Source organism: Capricornis sumatraensis, chromosome 1 (assembly GCF_032405125.1).
Source record: "Capricornis sumatraensis isolate serow.1 chromosome 1, serow.2, whole genome shotgun sequence".
NCBI classification, from domain to species: Eukaryota; Metazoa; Chordata; class Mammalia; order Artiodactyla; family Bovidae; genus Capricornis; species Capricornis sumatraensis.
In genome coordinates this window covers 149,757,047-149,780,464 of record NC_091069.1, presented here as the reverse complement: position 1 = coordinate 149,780,464, position 23,418 = coordinate 149,757,047, and the positions used below count along the sequence as shown (strand labels likewise).

General features: G+C 42.0%; 1 protein-coding gene and 1 non-coding gene across 2 annotated transcripts in view; both read left to right on the top strand.

Annotated features, from left to right (window-relative positions):
• Positions 1-5,365: 5,365 nt before the first annotated feature.
• The window catches only part of DCBLD2 (discoidin, CUB and LCCL domain containing 2), an 82,618-nt gene continuing 64,565 nt past the window's right edge, over positions 5,366-23,418 (top strand). The window contains exon 1 of the mRNA XM_068973828.1: positions 5,366-5,582. Within this exon, the coding sequence (XP_068829929.1) occupies positions 5,366-5,582 (217 nt within the window). The remainder of the gene's footprint in view (positions 5,583-23,418) is intronic.
• TRNAE-UUC (transfer RNA glutamic acid (anticodon UUC)) lies at positions 12,523-12,595 on the top strand. The gene has a single exon. It is a non-coding gene; the product is annotated as a tRNA-Glu (tRNA).

The window sequence follows — 23,418 nt, the reverse complement described above, 5'->3', positions numbered from 1 at the left end:
AATGCCTGACAAAAGGAGTTGTCCAACAAACAAGATGGGCTGTCTCAGAGAGAACAGCAATACCTGGAAGTCTTAGCACATGCCTGATTGCCTGTCACATCAGTACATATTCAACTGTCCCCATACTGAATTCATAGCCTTGTCTTCTACCTTCTCAACCAACCAGTTTCCTTTGCTGTGTAATAGGCACTGCCTTCTACTTAGAAACCTGAGCATCTTCTTCAACTCCTCCTTACTCACCATATCGAGGCAGTAAAACATTCATAAACATTCCTTGGAAAGTCTCCCCTTTCCAAGCCCACTGGAATTGCTGTTCAGACACACCATCACTCCCTTTCAACACACAGATCATTGGGCCAGTCTCTGGACTGGCTCTTCCTGTCTCCGCAATCTCTTTTCCTCCAGTCCGTTCCTCACCTACCTATCTGGTTGAGCTTTCTAAAGTAAAAAATTGATAATGTCACTCTTTCTTAGAATCCTTCAGTTGCTTCTCAATATGACAGAATAAAATTCTGACTTCTTCAGTTCAGTTCAGTTTAGTCGCTCAGTTGTGTCTGACTCCTTGCAACCCCATGGACTGCAGCATGCCAGGCTTCCCTGTCCATCACCAACTCCCAGAGCCTGCTCAAACTCATGCCCATCGAGTCGGTGATGCCATCCAACCATCTCATTCTCTTGTAGATCTTGCCTCTACCCACTTTTCCACACTAGTTTCCAGTTGCTCCCACTAAGTCAGCAGTAGTTAACCCATTCAGCTCCATCAACACCATTCACCATGGGGTCTGTGGGCCAGCCTACTTTACAGCTGGCCTGAGACCACTTTCCTCACTTTGTCTTCTCATTCAGGACTTGGTGGAGATTCATCCTTGCCATGATGGGTTCCTTGAACTCCTTCCACTCAATATTGGGTCATCAGTCCATACTTCCAACATGGCACTGATAGCAACAAATTTCTTTATATGTTGCCTCCCCCATACAATGTTGGCTCCTTTGATTGAACTTTGTTTGCTCACTGTGCATGTTAGGCCTTAAGTACAGTAGGGTTTTATAGGCATTCCATAAATGATAATTGAATAAAAACTGGTGGAAGGGTTTAGTGTATGAGGGGTTAGCAGGGGAATTGAAAAAGATGACCTCCAAAGTCCTTTTCAATTCTCAGATTTTCATTTGAGGATGTCAGTCCCTTCCATAGTTTTCAAATCACATTCACTTATGACTCTCACCCATAACTTCAAGGTGTTCCTCAACTTGAGCTTTAGACTAAAATGTTAACCTGCCTGTTATATAACATCATGTACTAGCTGAGTGAACATCCCAAGTTCAGTATGTCCAAAATTTTAATTTATTTATTTATTGCTGTCCTGGGTCTTTGATGCTGCACTCAGGCTTTCTCTAGTTTCAGCAAGCGGGGGCTACTCTCCAGTTGCAATGCATGGCCTTCTAACTATGGTGGCTTCTCCTGTTATGGAGTACAGGCTCTAGGTAGGCAGTCTTCAGTAGCTGAGGCACACAGGCTCAGTGGTCCCACACAGGCTTAGTTGTTCTGAGGCATATGGAATTTTCCTGGACCAAGGGTTGAACCCACATCCCCTGCATTGGCAGGTGGATTCTTAAACACTGGACCACCACAGAAGTCCAGTATGTCCAAAACTGACTCACTCTCTCATACAACCTGATAGACCTATCCAGTTTTTTTAATGACACCATCCCTCTTTTAGGGTCCCATGTTAAAAACATCCCAGTTAAGTCAGTTCAGTAACTCAGTCATGACCAACTCTTTGTAACCCCATGGACTGCGGCATGCCAGGCTTCCCTGTTCATCACCAACTCCCGGAGCAGTTTACTCAAACTCATGTCCATTGAGATGGTGATGCCATCCAATCATCTCATCCTCTGTTATCCCTTTCTTCTCCCACCTTTAATCTTTCCCAGCATCAGGGTCTTTTCCAGTGAGTCAGTTATTCACACCAGGTGGCCAAGGTATTGGAGTTTCAGCTTCAGAATCTGTCCTTCCAATGAGTATTCAGGACTGATATCCTTTAGGATGGACTGGTTGGATCTCAAGAGTCTCAAGAGTCTTCTCTGACACCACAGTTAAAAAGCATTAATTCTTTGGCACTCAGCTTTCTTTATAGTCCAACTCTCACATCCATACATGACCACAGGAAAAACCATATCTTTGACTAGGGACATTTGTTGGTAAAGTAATGTCTCTGCTTTTTAATATGCTGTCTAGGTTGGTCGTAACTTTTCTTCCAAGGAGCAAGCGTCTTTTAGTTTCATGGCTGCAGTCACCATCTGCAGTGATTTTGGAGCCTTAAAAAATAAACTCTGTCACTGTTTCCCCATCTATTTGCCATGAAGTGATGGGACCAGATGCCATGATCTTAGTTTTCTGAATGTTGAGTTTTAAGCCAACTTTTTCACTCTCCTCTTTCACTTTCATCAAGAGGCTTTTTAGTTCTTCTTTGCTATCTGCCATAAGGGCCATGTCATCTGCATTTCTGAAGTTACTGCTATTTCTCCCAGCAATCTTGATTCCAGCTTATGCTTCATCCAGCCCAGCATTTCTCATGATGTATTCTGCATATAAGTTAAATAAGCAGGATGACAATATATAACCTTGATGTACTCCTTTCCCTATTTGGAACCAGTCTAGTCCCTATTTGGACTGTTCCATGTCCAGTTCTAACTGTTGCTTCCTGACCTGCATACAAATTTCTCAAAAGGCAAGTCAGGTGGTCTGGTATTTCCATCTCTTTCAGAATTTTCCACAGTTTATTGTGACCCACACAGTCAAAGGCTTTGGCATAGTCAGTAAAGCAGAAGTAGATGTTTTTCTGGAGCTCTCTTGCTTTTTCAGTGATCCAGCGGATGTTGGCAATTTGATCTCTGGTTTCTCTGCCTTTTCTAAATCCAGCTTGAACATCTGGAAGTTCACGGTTCACATACAATTGAAGCCTGGCTTGGAGAATTTTGAGCATTACTTTACTAGTGTGTGAGATGAGTACAACTGTGCAGTAGTTTGAGCATTCTTTGGCATTGCTTTTCTTTGAGGCTGAAAGGAAAACTGACCTTTTCCAGTCATGTGGCCACTGCTGAGTTTTCCAAATTTGAAGCATATCGAGTGCAGCACTTTCCCAGCATCATCTTTCAGGATTTGAAATAGCTCATACTGGAATTCCATCACCTCCAGTAGCTTTGTTTGTAGTGATGCTTCCTAAGGCCCATTAGACTTCGCATTTCAGGATGTCTGGCTCTAGGTGAGTGATCACACCATCGTGATTATCTGGGTTGTGAAGATCTATTTTGTATAGTTCTGTGTGTTCTTGCCACCTCTTCTTAATATCTTCTGCTTCTGTTAGGTCCACACCATTTTTGTCCTTTATTGTGCCCATCTTGCATGCAATGATCAGGCAAATTTGGCCTTGGAGTACAGAATATAGCAGGGCAAAGGCTAACAGGGTTTTGCCAAGAGACTGCACTGGTCATAGTAAACACCTTCTTCCAACAACACAAGAGAAGACTCTACACATGGACATTACCAGATGGTCAACACCAAAATCAGATTGATTATATTCTTTGCAGCCAAAGATGGGAAGCTCTATACAGTCAGCAAGAACAAGACTGGGAGCTGACTGTGGCTGAGATCATGAACTCCTTATTGCCAAATTCAGACTTAAATTGAAAAAAGTAGGGAAAACCACTAGACCATTCAGGTATGACCTAAATCAAATCCCTTATGACTATACAGTGAAAGTGACAAATAGATTCAAGGGATTAGATCTGATAGAGTGCCTGAAGAGCTAGGGACGGAGGTTTGTGACACTATACAGGAGGCAGTGATTAACACCATTCCCAAGAAGAAGAAACGCAAAAAGGAAAAATGGTTGTCTGAGGAGGACTTATAGAAAGCTGAGGAAAAAAAAAAAAGAGAAGCTAAAGCAAAGGGGAAAAGGAAAGATATACCCATCTGAATGCAGAGTTCCAAAAAAAATGCGAGGAGAGATAAGAAAAACATTCTAAATGGCATCTTTCTCCTAAAACCAGTTCCTGCCTAGTCGTTTGCTTTCCCCTTTCCCAAAGCCTGTTCTTTTTTTTTTTTCTTTTGGTTACTCCATCTTCTTACAGCCTCCATCTGATTACTCGCGACTCTGGTTAGTATTTATTTTATTCTGACGTTCATGATGCATTTCCGTCTCTGTCCCAACACAAGATCCTGGAAGATTTCTGTATTATGACTGCAAACCCCATAACTTGTACGTTTGCAGGTTCACAGCAGGTGACCAACAAGTCCTGGTAGAATGGCTTAGTGAATGTTAGGAAGTCAGGTTTAAATTGCTTTAGGGTCATGGATCTTGTCATATACTTTTTTTTCCCCCCGCCATCCTCTGGCCCACATTAACATAGTAAAAGGCATAGGAAACAGTAAATACATATATATCTTACACTGAACCCTGTATCTGTTATTGTAACTGGGAGTTGCTGCAACAACTGGATGTAATTTTAATAAAAAAAACATGCTCTGCTATTGAGGAAAAAAAAGTCCCTCAGACTCAGCTCCTAGCTAAAATCATCCAGAATCCAGGTTTCCCACCCCTTCCAGTGGCCTGATGTGCGACGTGGGAGGAGCAATGAGCAAGTTGGGCCAGAGCAGCAGGGAGAGCGGGCTAGGGGAAGTCCCGGAAGTCATTGACCAGAGCAAGCAACAGCCTCTACGGGGATCAGCTTGGGCTGAAGTCCCAACAATAACAGGCGCGCGGGCCGGGCGGGGGCTGTCGGGGCTAGAGTTTGGGGGCGGAACCCGTTTTGGGGGAGGCGGGTGGGACGCTTCCCAAGACCGCAGGGGATTGGAGGAGAGAGATGAGGGGCGGTGGAGCTCGAGGAGTGGGCCGGGGAGCTAACGGGTCGACCGAGGCGAACGAGTGTTGATTGGGTGGCACAGAGGGAGACGGACCAGAGCTGCCCGCGGATTGGCCGGGGCGGGCTGTGAAGGCGTGGCCAGCACGCGCGAGAGGGAGCGCGAGGGAGCGGGCGGCCGGCCTGCCTGCCAGCCAGCCCGAGCCCAGGACGAGCGCCGTGGGCAGGGGTCGGATTGCTGAACGCGGCTCTGGAGGCGCGTCGCCCCAGCTGTCCTCCGCGGCTCGAGCACCCCATTTCTTTCCCTCCTCTCCCTAGCGCTCCGGCCTGGGGTCCCGGGGAGGGGAGCGGAGGGAAGGGACGAAGAAGGAGGTTTCGTGGAGTGCGGGCGGCGTGGGGCGAAGCGCGCGCTGCCTCTTGCTCTCCCGCCGCTGCCTTTGCCTCCTCGCCCGGTGCCGCGGCCCCGGGGCGGCCGCACTATGCAGGCGGACTGCCGGCCGCCGCGATGGCGAGCCGGGCGGTGGTGAGAGCCGGGCACAGCCCTCAGCGTTTCCTAGTCCGGGCCGCGGTCGCCGCCCCCGCCCGGGCCGCGCTCCCCCTCTCCCGCTCCTACCCCCTCCCATTTCGCTCCAACTCCTCCTCCACCTCCTTCCCCAGGCCTCTGTTCCTCCTCCTCTTACTTATCCTGCTCCTGCTGCTCGAGGACGCGGGAGCCCAGCAAGGTGAGTTCTTCCCGAGGAGTGCGCTGCTCGCGGGGCCCCGGGGGCCGTGGGGCGCAGTGGGAGCCTCTGGGGTGCAGGGTGTCTGGGTCGTTACGGAATCTGCAGACGCGCAGGGTAGTTGTGCGCTTCGGTGCCTGGCCAGACCTGGTCCCGCACTCGCTGGGTTGAATTGCAAAGCTTGGCTGTCTCTTTTTCCCCAAGTTGGCGCGGCTTTACTTTTGGGGGAGCCCATTCATTTTTTTTTGAAAAGAGGGAAGTGAGACCTTGCTATGAAGACCTCTTTTGGGCATTGGATTGTTCTGGGGAAAAATTTGAGAGGAAAAGGAGAAGTTTTGGAGATGCGCTGTCTAATGTTAAGCTAAGTGGATGGATGAACAGAGTAAAACGGCCAGGTAATTGAATAGCATCTTAAATCCATTGAAGGGAGTTGACGATTATCTTTTGTGAAAGTGCCAAGTTCAAAATCGAATAGAGTTGATTCTGGTTATCTTTGAGTCTTGGATTTAGAACATGCTCTTTGCAATCCCTGCCTATTCAGAATGGTGATCTAGTTAGATTGTTTGGGTCAGACTCTGCGTCTGGGACCCAAGGCAGCGTGCTCTATTGCCCAGACGGAGCGATCCGTATTAAATGGGCAAGCCCTTACAGAAAGTGACAAAACTTCTTTCCTACTACAATCCTTCGAGAACCTATTCCAGAGCGTACAAAGCTATTTACTTAATAATCATAGTTGAAAGAGAATGCTGGGCTGATTTCTTCCCCTTTTTAGTACTTTTTTTCAGGCATTGAACAGCAATTTTGAAAACAATTCGACATCAAGTTATTGAACACATTTCTGCATTGAATTTCCATTTTATTACAATGAGAGAGATAAGAACTGGATTGTTACTTAATACTTGGAAGAGGTTTTTTTGTTTGTTTTTAGGTTGATCTCCACGTTTAAGTCCAGCTCAATGTTGCTTTCATGTAGTTTTCAGTAGAGTATGCAATCATGGTCTTAAGCACCTCATTGTGAAGATGCTAAACCTTTGACAGGCATGTGGAAATATAATGTAAATGGAAACAATGTTTTTGGTAAACTGACCTCTTTCAGCTCGAGGCAGCATTCAGGTTTCAGTTAGATCATCTCCTTAATCGAATTCTTGAACATCAGCACTTAATAAATTAGAGTGAAATTCTTTCCTTCATTGAAATTTTAAAACCTATGCTTCTGTTTTCCTCCTGGTAGAAAGAAAAAGCAAAACAGGATTATATTAACATATAGCTAACACTGATTGAATGGGTCTTACTTTGTGACAACCCTTAGTGGTTTACATCTATTAACTCATTTAATCCTCACCACAGCCATCTGAGTTAAGTATTGTTATCCCATTTCAAACATAAGGAAACTGAGACACCCATAAAATAAGGTATATTGATACAAAATATAACTACATAAGCAGGATACTCTGACCACTTTTGCTTATTTCAGAATCTGAACGTGTTTATGTCATGTTTTTAAAAAAGATCTTTGAATAATTTATAACTGATTAAATGTCTCCTCTGCAAATGAGACAATTGCCTTGTTTTTAGAGTTTCTCAAGCCTGGCCTAATTAAACATGCAAATTACCTTTTTTTTTAAAGTTTAATTTTAGTTTTTACCAAGCATTTTAACTAGAGTATCTAGTTCTCTTTCACAGTGTCATGTTATATAAAAACATCAGTATAGATTAACACAAATAGAAATGATCCTGATAATTTAAAAGACCTGATTTCTAGTTCTCCCACGTTGACTGGGTAAATTTTGTAAAATCACTTCATTTGTTTGTACCTCAGTTTTCTACATCAGTAATATGAGTATATACCTGTTTCTTAGCTTGATGAAAATGAAATGCTAGTACATAGGAGTCTCTCAAAGGGTAAAGTACAAACAGCTATAAGACTATCATTGTTAATCATGAGCTTACTAAATTGATAAAGTAAGGGTCATTTAGGTATACATCACCTGAAAACCCAGAAATTGTATGGCATTTGAATTCCCCAGTTTTTAAAAAATTGTATTTCTTACTCAGCGGATCCGGATGCAGTCTCTGGTCCTGTCCGTGTTACTGGTCTTAACAGATGTGCTTTAGGGTCCACTGGGATTCTTCACATAACTTGGAAGGAAGTCTGACTTTGAAATGAGAAACAGCGCTTTAAGATGCTTATAGAATTTTTTCTAATGGGGATGTCTACTATATTATAATGTTAAGTTACAAGCTGGAGTTTTTACTCTATCAGAAGTCTTTATAATAAGATTGGAAGGAGATAATAAAATGATAAAAGTTGTCTTTTGATGGTAGAGTTGTAAGTAATTTCTTTATGCATTTTCCAATGTTCTGCAAATTGCAATAAAAATAAGCTGTGAGAAAGTGTTTTGTGATATACAGATTTTTTTTTTCCTTAGCCATCCTAGGTAGAAATGCATTTAATATGTGTTTTGAGGTAGAAATGTATTTCAGGATTTTTTTCTTTTAATCTTTTATACCTCATTTTAATGCCACACATTAATGCCATTCTTCAGCAGATTTTCAGCTGACCAAATGTTTTTTCTTTTCATTTGGTCTAGAATAAAATTTTTCATTGGTCTGAAAACTTGTCAACCTTTCACAACAGAGATGTATTTAATCTTACTTCATTAATATATTTATAAATTCTGTTTATTCACATCTGTTTGACTATGATGCTGTTTTAGGCAAGGCTTATATTTGTGTGTCTTGAGTTCTGAGTTTGATATTAAGTTCACCTTCAAAGTCTTTCTTGTTTTTATTGAAAGCATTATTTACCTGTAAAATGTATGTCTCTCTAAAAAACTTAAATTGGTGGAACTTACGCTGATTGCCTATTTGTTACCGTAATACATTTACTTAATAGGAAGTTGTGGGTCTACTGAATGAATTTAAGTCTTTGGTTTACTTTATGACCGTAGGAATTTGTGTCGCCTCATCTCAGAAGCTCAGCTTCCTCATTTGTGTCATGGAGGGTTTGCCCACCTTCTGGGTTAGAGTTTTTTCCTTTTGGCTGCGCTGAGCCTTCACTGCTTTTGTGCAGCTTTCTGTAGTTGCGGTGCATGGGCTTCTCATTGCGGGGGCTTCTCTTATTGTGGAGCACAGGCTCTAGGGGGCTCGGGCTTCAGTAGTTGTGGCACACACACTTAGTTGCTCAATAGACCAGGTAGGGATTGAACCCATGACCCCTGCATTGGCAGGCAGAATCTTATTCACTGGGCCACCAGGGAAGCCTGTAGATTAGAATGTTATTTGGATGTGGTAAAATATCAGGGGAATAAATTTTAAAAATCCATTGAGACTGACTTCTTTATGCCTATTAATACAAAATATTCATGAAAGTAATTATTTTTGTTAGCTAATTTAATAAATCTGTCAAATCAGATTCCTTTTTAAAAAGAATCATTCAGTTTCACAATGATTTTTGAACTAATGTGTGAAAAAAATTTACAGTCTGTCAGGTAGTGCCTTTATTTGCCAGTGATGCAGGGAAATAGTTTTTGAGCAGTATTTGTGAATTGTCGGAAATGAAGAACATGTCCCAGTGCAAAGATCATTTGTAATTATTTCTAATGTTGACATTAGGTTAATTTGGAATTAACCTAATTAATTATTTTTGGTTTGATGAAACATTAGGGCTCTTAAGTTCTTCCCTGGTGGCTCAGACAGTAAAGAATCTGCCTGAAATGCAGGAGACACAAGTTTGATACCTGGCTCTGGAAGATCCCTTGGAGGAGGTCATGGCAACCCACTCCTGTATTCTAGCCTTGAAAACTCCCATGAACAGAGGAGTCTGGGGGTCTACAGTCCATGGGGTCGTAAAGAGTCAGACAAGACTGAGCAACTAACACTAGGGCTCTTTTATGTAGTTTTTTGCAGAGGCAAGAATCAAAGCATGCTTTTTCTGCTATATTTCTGATTAATTTTGCATAGTGGAGGTTAGAAATCACATATTCCATATGTGTTACTGATCAAATTTAAAATCCATATTTTAAAAGCTTGTAAATTAAAAATTAATTGTAAAATTACAGGTTAATGATTTTTAGGTAAATTTCCCAGTGTTATCAACAGAGAGGAAACTTTACTTTGTTCTGGAAATAATGAATAGTTCTGTTTGAACATCTAAGTTTCATTCTAAAAGACCAACGAAATGTGTATGAGTTAAAGCATCAGTACTAGAATTTAAAAGATAATGAATGAATGAATTTCCAAAAAGAAAGCATCAGATTATAGTATGATAAGGAAGGTCTTAATTTACATAGAGTTAGACTTTAAATATAAGACTGTACTTTACAAAATAAACCTAGGGTATGAAAGTTCAGGTGGTAATACTAGGTATTAATTAAATGCATGCAAATAGATGGTTTTCACTTCCACATCTTGACTAGTTGGAAGGATGTAGGCTGACGACATGAAACATAGATCAGGAAAAGCTTTGTAGCGGGAGTGATACTTGCTGAATGTGATTGTTGATGTAGGAAGTGAGACCACTTGGCAGTTTTTCGTGTGTGGCTCATGGATTCAGTTTGTTCTATAGGAACCTTATGGCCTTAGCACTTTATTTATTTTAAAAATATCATACAGATAACAATTATATAACAATTACTCAAAACCAAAAACTTAACGAATAATTACAGTCCTACCCCTAATCTATCGATTTATAATTTTTGTTGGGCTTCCCTTGTGGCTTAGCTGGTAAAGAATTCACCCGCGTTGCAGGAGACCTGGGGTTGATCCCTGGGTTGGGAAGATTCCCTGGAGAAGGGAAAGGCTACCCACTCCTTTCCTTGGAGTATGCTCCTTTCCCAGTATTCTGGCCTGGAGAATTCCATGAACTGTATAGTCCATGGGGTCTCAAAGAGTCGGACATGACAGCGACTTTCACTTCACTTCATCTTCCTTTCTAGTCCATATTCACACACGTACATAATCTTATGTGGTTGTGATCTTAGTAGTGTGGTGTTATTTTCTGCAGACGTATCATGTTAAAATTAATACAGGCTGATTTAGTACACAGAAGGCCGCTTTGAAAATATGGCAAGACAAATATTTTGAAATTAAAAATTTTTTCACAGGACATTTATTCTTTATGAAGTAATTACTATATTGTTCAAAACTGCTATTGCATTATTTTCTTTAATCCATTTGATTAGGATCTTTAAGAAAGTATGCCAGTTCAAACTGTTAGTTTAGAAACCCACATAATGCTAATTTTCCAGGTCCTTATGTGGATTAAATCAGTATACTCTATAAGTACAAAAAAAATACAGATATTCACATAAACTAGAATTTAATGAATGCCAGTGTCCACTGAAGCAGACGGATAATGGAATGATCTTAAAAGGCTGCTAAAACATCACCTGCTAGATCCACCTGCACTCTGAAGGTATGCAGTTGGAAGAAGATCTTTGGCTAGCTGCTTGAGTTACTGGAAAGACCCCAAGATGCACAATGCCTCAACTGCTTTCTGAGGAGAGGAGGCTCAGCGTTCCTTGCTTCTGTGGAGTACAGTTTCTCAGAGTTTGCAGTCAGAACTTAATCGCTTGGGATCAAAGAGAAAATGCTCATACTCATTATCATCCTCTCATAAAAACTCTCAGCATGAGAGAGTTCCAACTATAAACTCCCAGGGTGTGTGCACGTTTGTTAACACAGCCCCAAGATAGTTATGAACGAGTCAAATATTGTCATTGTCTTCAGGGATCCTGCAGTCTAGTTGGGGCAATAATCATCTTCAAGTTGGAGCGTGTGTGTAAATAGCCAGGAAAAGTTGCACGGTGCTGTGAGTTTGAAAAGGAGGGTAAGCTCACAGTGCCCAGGGAAGTAGGAGAAACCTTGCTGATAAAATGGTTTTAAGCAGATCAGCTCTTAGGGCCAGTAGATTCCTAGTTCACAGGGATGAGTGGCATTTAAGGAGTAAAGATCGCAGCATCAGAACAGCAAGGAGTCAGGAAACTTGTGAGTGTCAAAGCCAGCCCTGCTGCAGTAAGTAACATGCCTCAGCCTCTGGCCCTGCCCACTGCTTCCTCCGCAAGCCCCATACCCTACACTCTTGCCCCATATTTGGGCAAATATTTGTTGGTTCTTTTCTGAGGGCTGTGGTTCTGTGCACTGGGGCACTGCCCTCTTGGAGCTCTGTTAATACTTCCATAGTGTGTCCAGCAGCCCCTTTACCACCTGCAAGATAAAATCTACCATCTTCCCAGTATCTAGACTCCTGTGCTTTTATAGCGAGAGGAGTCCTTTGCGTTTTATATATATTTTTCAGAATCTGGCCCCTCCCTTCCTTCTCTGACTTTATCTCATGTCAGCATCCCTCACCCTTTATATATATGTAGTTCTGTGTAAAACTGAGATTTTTATTCCTCTTATATGTATTTTGATCCTGTTTTACCTTGTTCTCTATACTGATCTCTTTACATGTATCATTTTCTCTACTTGAAGAGAAAGAGCCCCTGTCTTTATCTGCTTGGTCACCTCCTTGTTATTTAGTTGCTGAGCCATGTCCAACTCCTTGTGATCCCATGGACTGTAGCCTGCCAGACTCCTCTGTCTATGAGATTTCCCAGGCAAGAATACTGGAGTGGGTTGCCATTTCCTTCTCCAGGGGATCTTCCCGACCCAGGGATTGAACCCGTGTCTCCTGCTTGGCAGGCAGATTCTTAACCCTTAAGTCCCCCGGGAAGCAGTAACCTCTTAGCATCCTTCAAACCTTCCTTGGTCTCATCCTGTCTGAGAAGCATCCTCTTGTCACCACATCCACTCATCTCCAGATGGTAATTTCTAGTTTTTTCTGTTCAGTCATTAATCACAATGTATATTGAATACTTATATCTGGCAGAGTTTTATTCATTTTCTAATTTCTAATACTTACCATGATGCCCATCATTCAAAAATGTGAATTTAGGGGAACTCCCTGATGGTCCAGTGGTTAGGACATGGCACTTTCACTGCCAAGGGCCTGGGTTCAGGCCCTGGTCAGGGAACTAAAATTCCACAAACCACTCAGCCGGGACAAAAAAAAAAAAAAAAGAATTCAGAACTCATTTCTGCAGTGAATTTGCTGCCCCAAGCATGTTATTCATTAGTCCTGGGCACTTGCATGCCCTTCACACTTGTCCTTTGTCTGATTCCCTCAGAGCCTGGGCTTCTCAGTTCCATGGAAATAGAGCCCTTTCTTGAACCTTAACCTGCTTGCACAGGGCCTGACATTCTGCCCAGTGTTCTCCCCGCCACCATCTTCCCAGGAGCTAGACTCTTGCTTTCATAATGAGAGGAGTCCCCGCTCAGCTGGAACTCTGAACAAAGCCATGGCTGCTATTTAGAGAACACTGCTGTGTTGCCCTGTCAAATAAGTGGTCTCTAAGAGCTGTGCTAAGCCAAAATCAATGAAAGCCAGTGAGGTGCACTCCTTTGCCCTCTCATTCAGATTTTGATTTGAATAGTCACCTCCAGCTTTATAAAACTCCCTAGTTTTGGTTCTAGTTATTCCCTGCCTCCTTTTTCTTTGCTGACTGAAACTCCTGGAGAACATTGAGGTGGCTTCACTAATCTGGTGTCAGAGGAAAGTAATGCGAAACAGGCTGGAAAGGTCAGTGGGGACAAGACTGTGGAGGACTTCCATTGCAGGGCAGACTGAAGCGTGTATACCTATGGTGATATTAGCAGTGACATCACCCTTAGCTACCTCTGCTTCTGCCCAGTCCCTTTGCCCATTTCTGGGTCACTTGTCTCAGCCCAGGTTCATCATCCCATTGATGCTTTTCCCTATGTCCTTGATAGAGCCTAAACCTGGCCCACATGCCAGTCCCCACCGCTTTCTCTTGTTCTGAATAGCTCAGGGCTGCTGGAGAAAGGCATGTGACCTTTGTGACTAGATCTGCCTCAGATAGGGACCGTTGGTTTGAACCTCCCGTGGGATTTCTGCTCAGCCACAGCATCATGACTGACCTGCCTTGTCCTAAACCCTTGTCCTGCTCTTCATCCCTGCAAGTAAAACTACCTCCTGCCTCGCCTTTTCTTCTTTCTCAAATCATCTCTTCCACCTTGTCCAGAACCCTGCTTCATTGGGGAATATAAGTTATGCTTTTAGTATAATTTAAACTTCCACGGTGCTTCTTAACCTTGTATCTGGAAACACAGTCAAGATGCCACTGGCTTATATATACATCTTTTCTTTCAACTGGTTGCTTTGTCCACAGCCTATATTTCTCCTTTCTCTCAGTGACCAACTAACAAGTAGACTACATTTGTGCTGTACATTTTTTAGTGTCTAGCACACATAAGATATTTGTTAAATGATGATTTCCTTGCAGTCTAGCTTCTGCTCATCTGAAAGTGTGTTTTCAACTGTGAGATTTCTTTTCTTTTAAACCCGAGAGCTTTCTTTGTCTTCATTATTTTTTAACTTGGATGGAGTTTGAAAGTATAGAGATGTTGGAGTCAGACATATATGGATTTAAATATTAATACTAGGCATGTCACTCTCTGTGTTTTTTTTTAAATGTATAACTCACCTCTGTAGAATGCATGAGGCTGTGACCAAATCTAGGTAGTTGCTAAATTTTGGTTCAATGAGTGAAACAACGTGTGAATGAAAATTTCATTTCTCCTTTCCTACTCTACAGTTAAGATTTCCATTTTCAAGCGTTGGCTTTCTATTGAGATCCAGTGCTTCTCCATCCTTCTGGTCCTTCTTCCCATTTTCCCTACACTTACTGTATAGGAAAGTTCCACCCCTAGCTTAGTGAAGGGGTCAGGCTGTGTAGTGAAGAAATGTGACAGCAGGGTGTGATTGTTCATGTGAAATGTCCTTACTTGGCCTCCAGCCCACCGAGACCTTAATACAGGTTTTGTCCCCTCACTTTTGGCCTCCCCTTTCTCCAACTTCCTACCTGTTGATAGACTTCAACTTTCTTTGATCTCCACCCTCAGATCATCTTCAGGTTCATGGTTTCTCTCTCTCTTCCAAGCATGACCTATTTCTGGTTGCTCTTTTTATCCTAGATGCTAACTTCATAGGTCTGGATGTGAGACATTCTGTTGCACGGGTGGAGGAAGAGTGTTTTAGTTAGGAAGGTTATAGGGAACTGAAAATTACACATGCTTAAAGTAGAAGGTAATTTTGGGGAGCATTTTGAGGTAGTTTGCGGAATCTTCTTAAGGACTAAGCCAGACTAAGCTCCTGTAAAAGCAGGGATGCAGCCAGACCTCAGACACCAAGGACTCTGTCTTGTTACAGTCTGGCTTTCTTTGTATGCAGCAGATCATGGCTGCTGGCAATCCTCAAGGCTTATGGCCTCAACACTAGAGAGATTCTGGGGTTTCCCTGACATACAAGGGCAGGAAATGGGAGGGCAGGGTAAGTTGGCCTCAAATGGGCCCAGTGTGAGTCAGTTCCCACCCTTGGACTAGTTAGCTAACCAGGGGGCATGAGGTCATATGAAAACTGTTGCAAACTACAGAGTAGTTCCCAGCAGGAAGGGAGGGTACTAGATACGTAGCCATCATCTTCAGAGAGGTTGTTCACATTTATAGAATCCACTGCATTTTACATAAGTTCTTACCAAGCCCTCACAATTACCTTGGGAGATGGGTGGTATTATTCCAATGTATAGTTGAGAATGTAGAGCTTAAGTGCTAGGATCACCTCAGAAGTTGGCATAGCTAGAATTTACATTGAAAAGTCTGTCTGATTCCCAGGCCTGAGTACTTTCTATTGTATCACTTGTCTACCATTGTGCCTACCCTTGGTTTGTTTTGAGTTCATTATTTTCTAAATTCGGCAGCATATGTTAAGAACCCAGTACGCCTTGTTTCTATGTCTGTGGCTACCCAGGCGAACAGAATACATTGCCTACATAGAACTCTACATAGCAGAGTTCTACAGCTGGTGTGGCAAACTGACATAAATATGCATAATTAAGCATATTCAATAAAGAGATTTTAGTGATGGAAATGGAGAGAAAGACCTGGACTTTCAGAAAGGTTTCCGGAGAGAACACTGAGTGGGTATTTGCCAGGTGGCTCTGAGGAGTAAGGACATTATTGTTGGCAGAGCTGAGAAGGGCAGAGCAGAGAGTGGGTGGAGTATGGGGGAGTTACCTGGGGGCCCATCGTTCCAGAGTAGGGTGGGGGCAGAGAGTTTGTGTGAAAAGTTGAGAGATGAGATGGGAAAAGGAGTCAGGGGACAAATTATAATGGACTTTGTATTCTTGCTGAAGAGTTTGAGATTTATTGTATCATCAGCGGAGAACAGTTGAAGGTTTTTTACATGAGGGACCTGCATGACCCTGTCTAAGAAACACTGGCAGGAGTGTGGGCCGTGGATTGGAGAGGAACGAAAGGAAGTGGAGGGAACCTGTTAGAGAACTCTTGCAAGGGCCTGCGCTTGTTCAGAGGGACTAAATTTAGAGATACTAAGGAAACAAAGTATAAAACTTAATGACCAGTTAAATCTGAGAGAGCAAAGGTCAGTTAAAAATGCTGGGTTTTGTTTTTTTGTTTTTTTTCCTTCTGGAATTGTCTTCTTTCTGCTTCCAGCACCTCCCTCATCCACAAGTAATTGTCTAGTTAATCGCTATTTATCCTATGCATGCCCATGTACACACCGTATCACATCCATTACTTCCCTGCAGTACTCAGCATCCCGGAAATTATTTATCAGTACTATGTCTGTCTTACTATTTTGTAAATTCTGTAAGGACAAGGGCCTTTTCATTTCTCTTGTTCTAACACCTGGTGCAGTACTTGGCACTTGGAAGATGCTCATTGAATGCTTGGTACATGAGTTTGAATACTATGGAATTTCTGAGTGGAGATGCTTAGTAGAAGTAGAGGACAGATTTGAGAATTAGGAGGAAGGTTGGAAATTTAGGAGCATTCTCCACCTAGTGGTAACTGAAGTCAGGGTGGAGAGATGGCCCTGGCAGCATACAGAGAGAGAGGAAAGAGCTCTGGAGAACCGCAGCATCAGTTATCTGTAGTCAAAAGATGTCAGCTCAGATGCTGGAGAAGTGGCAATTAGAGAGTTAAAAGAAGAACTAAGTTGGGGAAGGAGAGTTCTAAGAAGGAGGGAGGGCTGATAAGGAAGGAAGGAAGGTGGGAGGGAAGGAAAGGCCAGCAATACCAGATGCAGTGGAAAGGTCACAGATGATAAGGATGGTAAAATATCTGTTGACTTGGCAGCTTGCAAACTGACCGCTTTAGTGAATAGTCCTATTGGGAAGGTAGGTCTGTGCTTCCTGGTGCTGCCATAACAGATCACCGCAAATTTAGATGGGTTCAAGCAACAGAAATTTATTGTCTTACAGTTGTGCAGGCTGAACTTCTGCATGTCAGGTATTGGCTGCGCCATGTGCTGTCTCTGAAGGCTCTAGGTGAGGGCCCTTCCTTCTTCTAGCTTCTGGGAGTTGCAGTCTTTGGAATCCCTTTGCATCATTCCAGTCTGTGCCTCTGAAGTTATGTGGTATTTCCCCTATGTCTGTATCCCTGTCCAAATTTCCCTCTTTTTATAAGGACACCAGACACTGGATTAGGATTTGTCCTAATCCAGTATGACCTCATTTTAAATTGATTACATCCGCTAAGACCTGTTTCCAAATAAGGTGACATTCATAGGTTCCAGGATTTAGGAACATATAATTTTGTTGTTGGGGTAATGGGGTCTAGAGGGAGCACAATCCAACCCACAACTGTCTGGAAGCTGAATTATCATATTTTGAGCCTAGATGGGATGGCGTACAGGAGGCAAAGAAATAAGACATCAAACGTGGAAAACTGAAAAAGCTCTCTCTGTAAGGAAAAAAAAGGGGGAAAAAGTGGTAGATATTGGGGAACACTGGGTGGAGAAAGATTGTGTGTTTTTGTTGTTGCTCTCATTGTTATAATTATGAAATTTATTAAAAGCGTGGATCCTTCCTAGGCACCACTATAGCAAAATTATACCTGTCATGCAAATGTAAAATTAACACATCAAAGATTTTATTCAACTCATTAATTAATGAAGGAATCAGTAAGAGGTTAAAACGTGTAGAGTATTTGAGAGACTAGGTGTTTAGATAGGCAGTCTTAGGCTGTGATTGCTAGATTAGATGACTGAAAGTGGGCTTTTAGGGCTTTAAACTGTAATATTAGGATTTTTTTTCAACTGTCCAAAGATTATATGCATCTCCACAGGACAAAAATCTCCAAGTTTATAGGAATAAAACTAGCATATGACCCGGCAGTCCCACTGCTAGGCATATGCCCTGAGAAAACCCAAAACTGAAAAAGACACATGTACTCCAATGTTCATTGCAGCACTATTTACAATAGCTAGGACATGGAAGCAACCTAGGTGTCCATCAACAGATGAACAGATAAAGATGCTGTGGTACGTATATACAATGGAATATTACTCAGCCATGAAAAGGAACCCATTTGAGTCAGTCCTAATGAGGTAGATGGATTTGTAATTATACACAGTGAAGTGAGTCAGAAAGAGGAAAACAAATATCATATACTAGCACATTTAGATATAGAATCTAGAAAGATGGTACTGTTGAACCTATTTGCAGAGCAGCCGTGGAGACACAGACTTATGGACACAGCTTGAGGGAAGGAAGGAGAGGGTAGGATGTACAGAGACAGTAACATGGAAACATACATTGCCGTATGTAAAATAGATAATCAGTGGGAATTTGCTGTATGACTCAGGGAACTCAAACTGGGACTCCGTAACAACCTAGAGGGGTGGGGTGGGGAGGGAAGTGGGAGGGATATTCAAATGAGAGAGGAGGAACATAGGTAAACCCTACGGCTGATTCATGTTGATGTTTGGTAGAAACCAACACAATATATAAAGCAATTGTCCTTCAATTAAAAAATAAATTAATTTTTAAAAATCTGCAAGTTTATGCAGATGAAGACTAGGACCTTTAGTTGATGATAAATTACAAGTCCAGTTAAATACTTTGCTCTGTAATTTTGGGGCAGCTTTTGGTCTCTATGGCATTTAAAGTTTCTGCTGCTCACCTTTTTTTTTAGCCTCTTTCCAAGTTTCAGATGATTTTTCTGCCATATTTATTATAATCTATTGAAACAGAGAGATGGGGGCGTGAGAACCTAATGTTCTAATGTTGATGAAATTTTGAGAAACACTGAGTAAAAATACTGGTGACTTTCAGTGCCCATCTGAGATCAGGATCCATTATTGTTATGACAGCTGTTCCTTTGACTGTGATTTTTTTTTTTTTTTTTCCAGCCGTGCTTGGCTCCTGGGCAGAGAGATCATTTGATTCCAGGTGAAGGGTTTCTCAGGCAGATAGATCCTCAGGAAGGCATAGTGGCCAGGAAGTGAAGGTACCAGGAAGAGTGTAGTTCACACACTGGATGTGAGATCCAGGCTGGGTGGGGAAAGAAGTGAAGCTAAGGGCAACATAACAGATGGGGAGAAAAGAGAGAAGTTCACAGAAAGCGAGCAGTGGGTGTAAGAGAGCCGAAGGGTCAGGAGGCTAACCAAAGAAGTGAGACATTAAAAGTTTTTGACTTTTCACAGATGGGAGGGGTCTACAGTAATAGCAAAAACAAAGTCTAGGTTGTATTTTCATGAGTCACTGAAGTGAAGTAGAGGTCATCCGGGAGAAGATTAGTGAGAGTTACTTTCTCATGATTTATACTTTTCACAGGACACTACTCAAAGCTTTAAAGCTGCTGTAAATCTTCTAAAGTAATGAGCCATTGTTCTGATGGCTTAGCGAGGCTGTGCCAAACGCACCGGATCTACATATGATAAGCAAAAGCCTTTCTGGACTTTATGACTGTAATAATACCCTCAGACATTTATTGAGTACATTATTGTGGATTAGGCCCTTGATAGTAGGGAGGGTCGGAGAAGGCAATGGCACCCCACTCCAGTACTCCTGCCTGGAAAATCCCATGGATGGAGGAGCCTGGTAGGCTGCAGTCCATGGGGTCACCGAAGAGTCGGACACGATTGAGCGACTTCATTTCACTTTTCACTTTCATGCATTGGAGAAGGAAATGGCAACCCGCTCCAGTGTTCTTGCCTGGAGAATCCCAGGGACGGCGGAGCCTGGTGGGCTGCCATCTATGGGGTCGCACAGAGTTGGATGTGACTGAAGCGATAGCAGCAGCAGGAGGGAGGGTTTTTTGCTTTGTTTTATCTTTTTATTTATTTATGTATGTATTTATTTTTGGTCCGTGCTGGGTGGTTGTTCTCTGTGGGCTGTCCTGCAGTTGCTGCGAGCGGGGCTGCTCTGTGGTTGCAGCGCCTGGGCTTTTCATTGCGGAGGCTTCTCTTGTTGCAAAGCTCGGTCTCTGGGGTACGCGGGCTTCAGTAGTTGCAGCACGCTGCCTCAGTTGTTGTGGCTCCCGGGCTCTAGAGTTCAGGCTCAGGAGTTGTGACCCATGGGCTTAGCTGTTCTGTGACATGTGGGATCTTCCTGGGCCAGGGATCTAACATGCATCTCCTGCACTGGCAGGCAGACTCTCTACCACTGAGCCACTAGGGAAGCCTGATAGTAGGTGTTTTCATACAGTATCTCATTTAATTCTTACCCTGTGTGGTTTGAGATAGTAGTATACCTATTTGAAAAAAAACCTGACTTTAGCAGCAGTAAACAACCTTCGCAAGATCACAGTGAGTGGTAGAGCATTTACATTCATCATGTGACCCCAGGGCCCATTTGCTTAACCATTATGTTCTGTGTAGAGTGTGTGCTTGGTGGGGATTGAAGAGGATTTTAACATCTCACTTTCCTTCATGTGATTCAGTTTTGTAAATTATTACTACAGGCAGGCAGGAGTTTGGGCTTAAAGAAGATTGAGGTGCAAGCTGTTTCTTTTCCTTAAAATTGCCACCGTAACCCTCTTGCAGCTCTTGGCACATGTCCATCTTATTGCAATATTTTTTCAAAAAAATGAGTGAAATTCAAGTAGGGCCTTTAAGTATCTTTCTGAGATTGTCGTGATGCAGCTTTAAAAATCTTAGAGTAATAGGATTTGTATAGTACTTTGTAGTCTGAAAATTCTTAGTGCTAAATAATGCATTAAAAATCTTCATCGATGTCAAATGAAATAATGAAATAGGATATCCTGATTAATACTTGCAAGTCATTTTTCGGGATGCCTCTCTTCTCCGTTTCTTACAAGCTCTCACAGATGTGTTACAAGATGTGACAGAAGTGACTCTTATTTAGAGGAAGTATACAGTCAGACTCACCCGTGCACTGTGACAAAAACCCCTGAAAGTCCACTGGAAAAATAAAAGCCTCTCCTAGTTTATGATGATTGTAATGAAAGTTTTTGGCATATTTATGCAAGTTTCCTACATTTGTGTTTGTTCTTGTTAAAGAAAGTGTTTTTAGAAGTCATTTCGTGTTCATGTTAATAAAATTAAATAAGATAATTTCTATTATTTTTAATAGTAATGTGACTACAATATGGGGTTAGCTGGAGGGTTATATAAAATCAGCATCATGAGCACATGTTTATCTAAAAAACACACTTGAAGTTTAGAAAGCAGCCTAAAATAAGCATGTGTTCTTTGTTGTATTAATTCACTGCTATTTAAATTAATATTCCTTGTGTTTTCTCTTGAGATATGTAGTAAAAAAAAGAAAAAATTACTCAGCTATTTTCCTGGAGCAGTATCAAAATTTGTATCTGGCTTACCACATCTGACCTGACAGTATTCGGAGGAAGTGAACACATGTTCTCTGAATAATCCCCTAGATAAATCTGCAGCTGAAGGGGCAGTGAGATCAAATTCCAGTGTTTTCTCTCTACTGAAATAAAATTAAGATTCAAAAGTTGCATGAAGAGGCTTTCTACCCTTTATGGCCCACTGTAGTCTGGTAGAGACCATTTAGGGGAGAAGGAGAAGTAGCTGACAAGCACGGTGGTGATGATGGAGTTGGAGAGGGAGAAAGAGCTGGCCACGTGGAGTTACTGATGAGAGTGAGTGTATGGATTGGTCCTACGATACCCATTTTGAAAATTATTTTTCCAGTAGTGGTTACACTGTCTGTCAGTTCTACCTTGTGAAAGTGAGTAATAGTAGGTGGTGTTAGCCTGGTCACAGATTATTATTCTTTCCAGTTACAAAGCTAAGCAGAAAATCTGGAGACTCTTACTTCCTGACCCTATTACCGTCCTTTTTCAAACACTCGTGTTAAGTGAGGGGCCCTGACCAAGAAAAATACTTGAGGGCTGTAGAGTAATAAGAAGAACCTCTCCCCCTCCCCTCCCGCCACTTTGGCTTAAAGAAAAATAAGCTTTCTGTTTATTTCTTTGACCTTGTGGGGAAAGCTATTCCCTGGGTTGTACCTTTAGCCGGAAGAAAAGGAACTAACTCAGATCTTCTGTTGGAAGATCTTTCTGTTGGAAGAAGACCTAGCCTTTTCTCCGAGTCAGCCCATCTCAGCCTTGACACTGTTTGACACTTTGGGTCCATCACCCTTTCTCCTTGGGGGCTGTTCTGTGCCTTGTAAGATACTTGAGCCAGCATCTTTGGCCTCTACCCACTGGATGCTGGTAGCACCGTCCCCCTCCGGTGGTGACCTGTCTCTTGTTATTGGTTAGCAGCTCAGTCAGGTGGGTGGGCTGCCACGCCCGCCTCCAGGGCATCTCTCCCGCCCATCCCTATGCTCTGCCAAGTGGAAGGTAGAATTGCCCCAATGTCCCCCACCCCGATTTGAGAACCTCTGCTGTCACGTGTTAGGTGATTTGTTGATAATATTTTCCCGATTTTAGTGTTATTTTAAAATATCTTGTCCCATTTCAAGTATTTTGGTGTAGAATAGGCTTCACTTTTAAGCACTGTAGAAATAAACTGGAAGCACATTTTCTAATTTGGGGGCAACAATGAGCACAAGGTCTTTCTTTGATTTTAGAATTCAACATTGTCACCTGTGGATGCATGGTACAGTGTTTTTTTTTGTTGAGCAGGTGGGGACCCTTTTGTGGGTCAGGAATATATATTTAAAACCATATTGAGTCACAGTGTAAAATATATTTCTTACTTTGTAATAACAGAGAAAAACATTTGAAAACTGCTGGTCTAGTGTTCCTTTCTGACTGGAGTATTCTAAACATGTTCTCCATAGCATTCGGTATTTGTTTAGGCCAGCTGAACTATTTATCAAATCAGGTTAAACTTATCAAATAGACTTGGAAATATGAAACATTCAAGCTTGTGAATTGCAGTAGGTTTGAGACTTTCTTTTAACTTTAGTTTCTGGTGCATATCATCTTGTTTGCAAGAGGAGAAAAGCTCTGAACTCCATCACATATTTTAGAACATTCTTGGCACGTAACTTGTGGACTATTCATGCCTTCCCCCTACACAAGATCCTGAAAAAAGACAGCTCCATTTTAATTGTTTTCATCAGCACGTGTGCAAAAATCCTATTTTTCATCGGTTAGTATTTATTTTGTTAACTTTTGTAAGAACTACACTGCATAGAGAAAAAGGCAAAAAGACACTTTGTGTATTTATGAAGAATCAAAAAATATGAACATAAAGATATCTTTTAATTGATATCTAAAAAAGATATCTCCTCACACTCTGCTTGTAGTCTTATTGAAAAAATCATTTTTACATGACAACCTTAGGTTAAATAATAGCCTGTGGGGAATACATGAAATGCCACAATCTGCCTTTACTAAGTTCTGACTTCAGCTGTTTATAGCAAAATTCTTGGCTTTCTGAAATCTATCAACACTTCTAATCATTTAAAAAACTGCCTTGGTTTTATACATACTAAAGAAAATACACATATTTTGAATTACTTATTTAGTCAGGGTT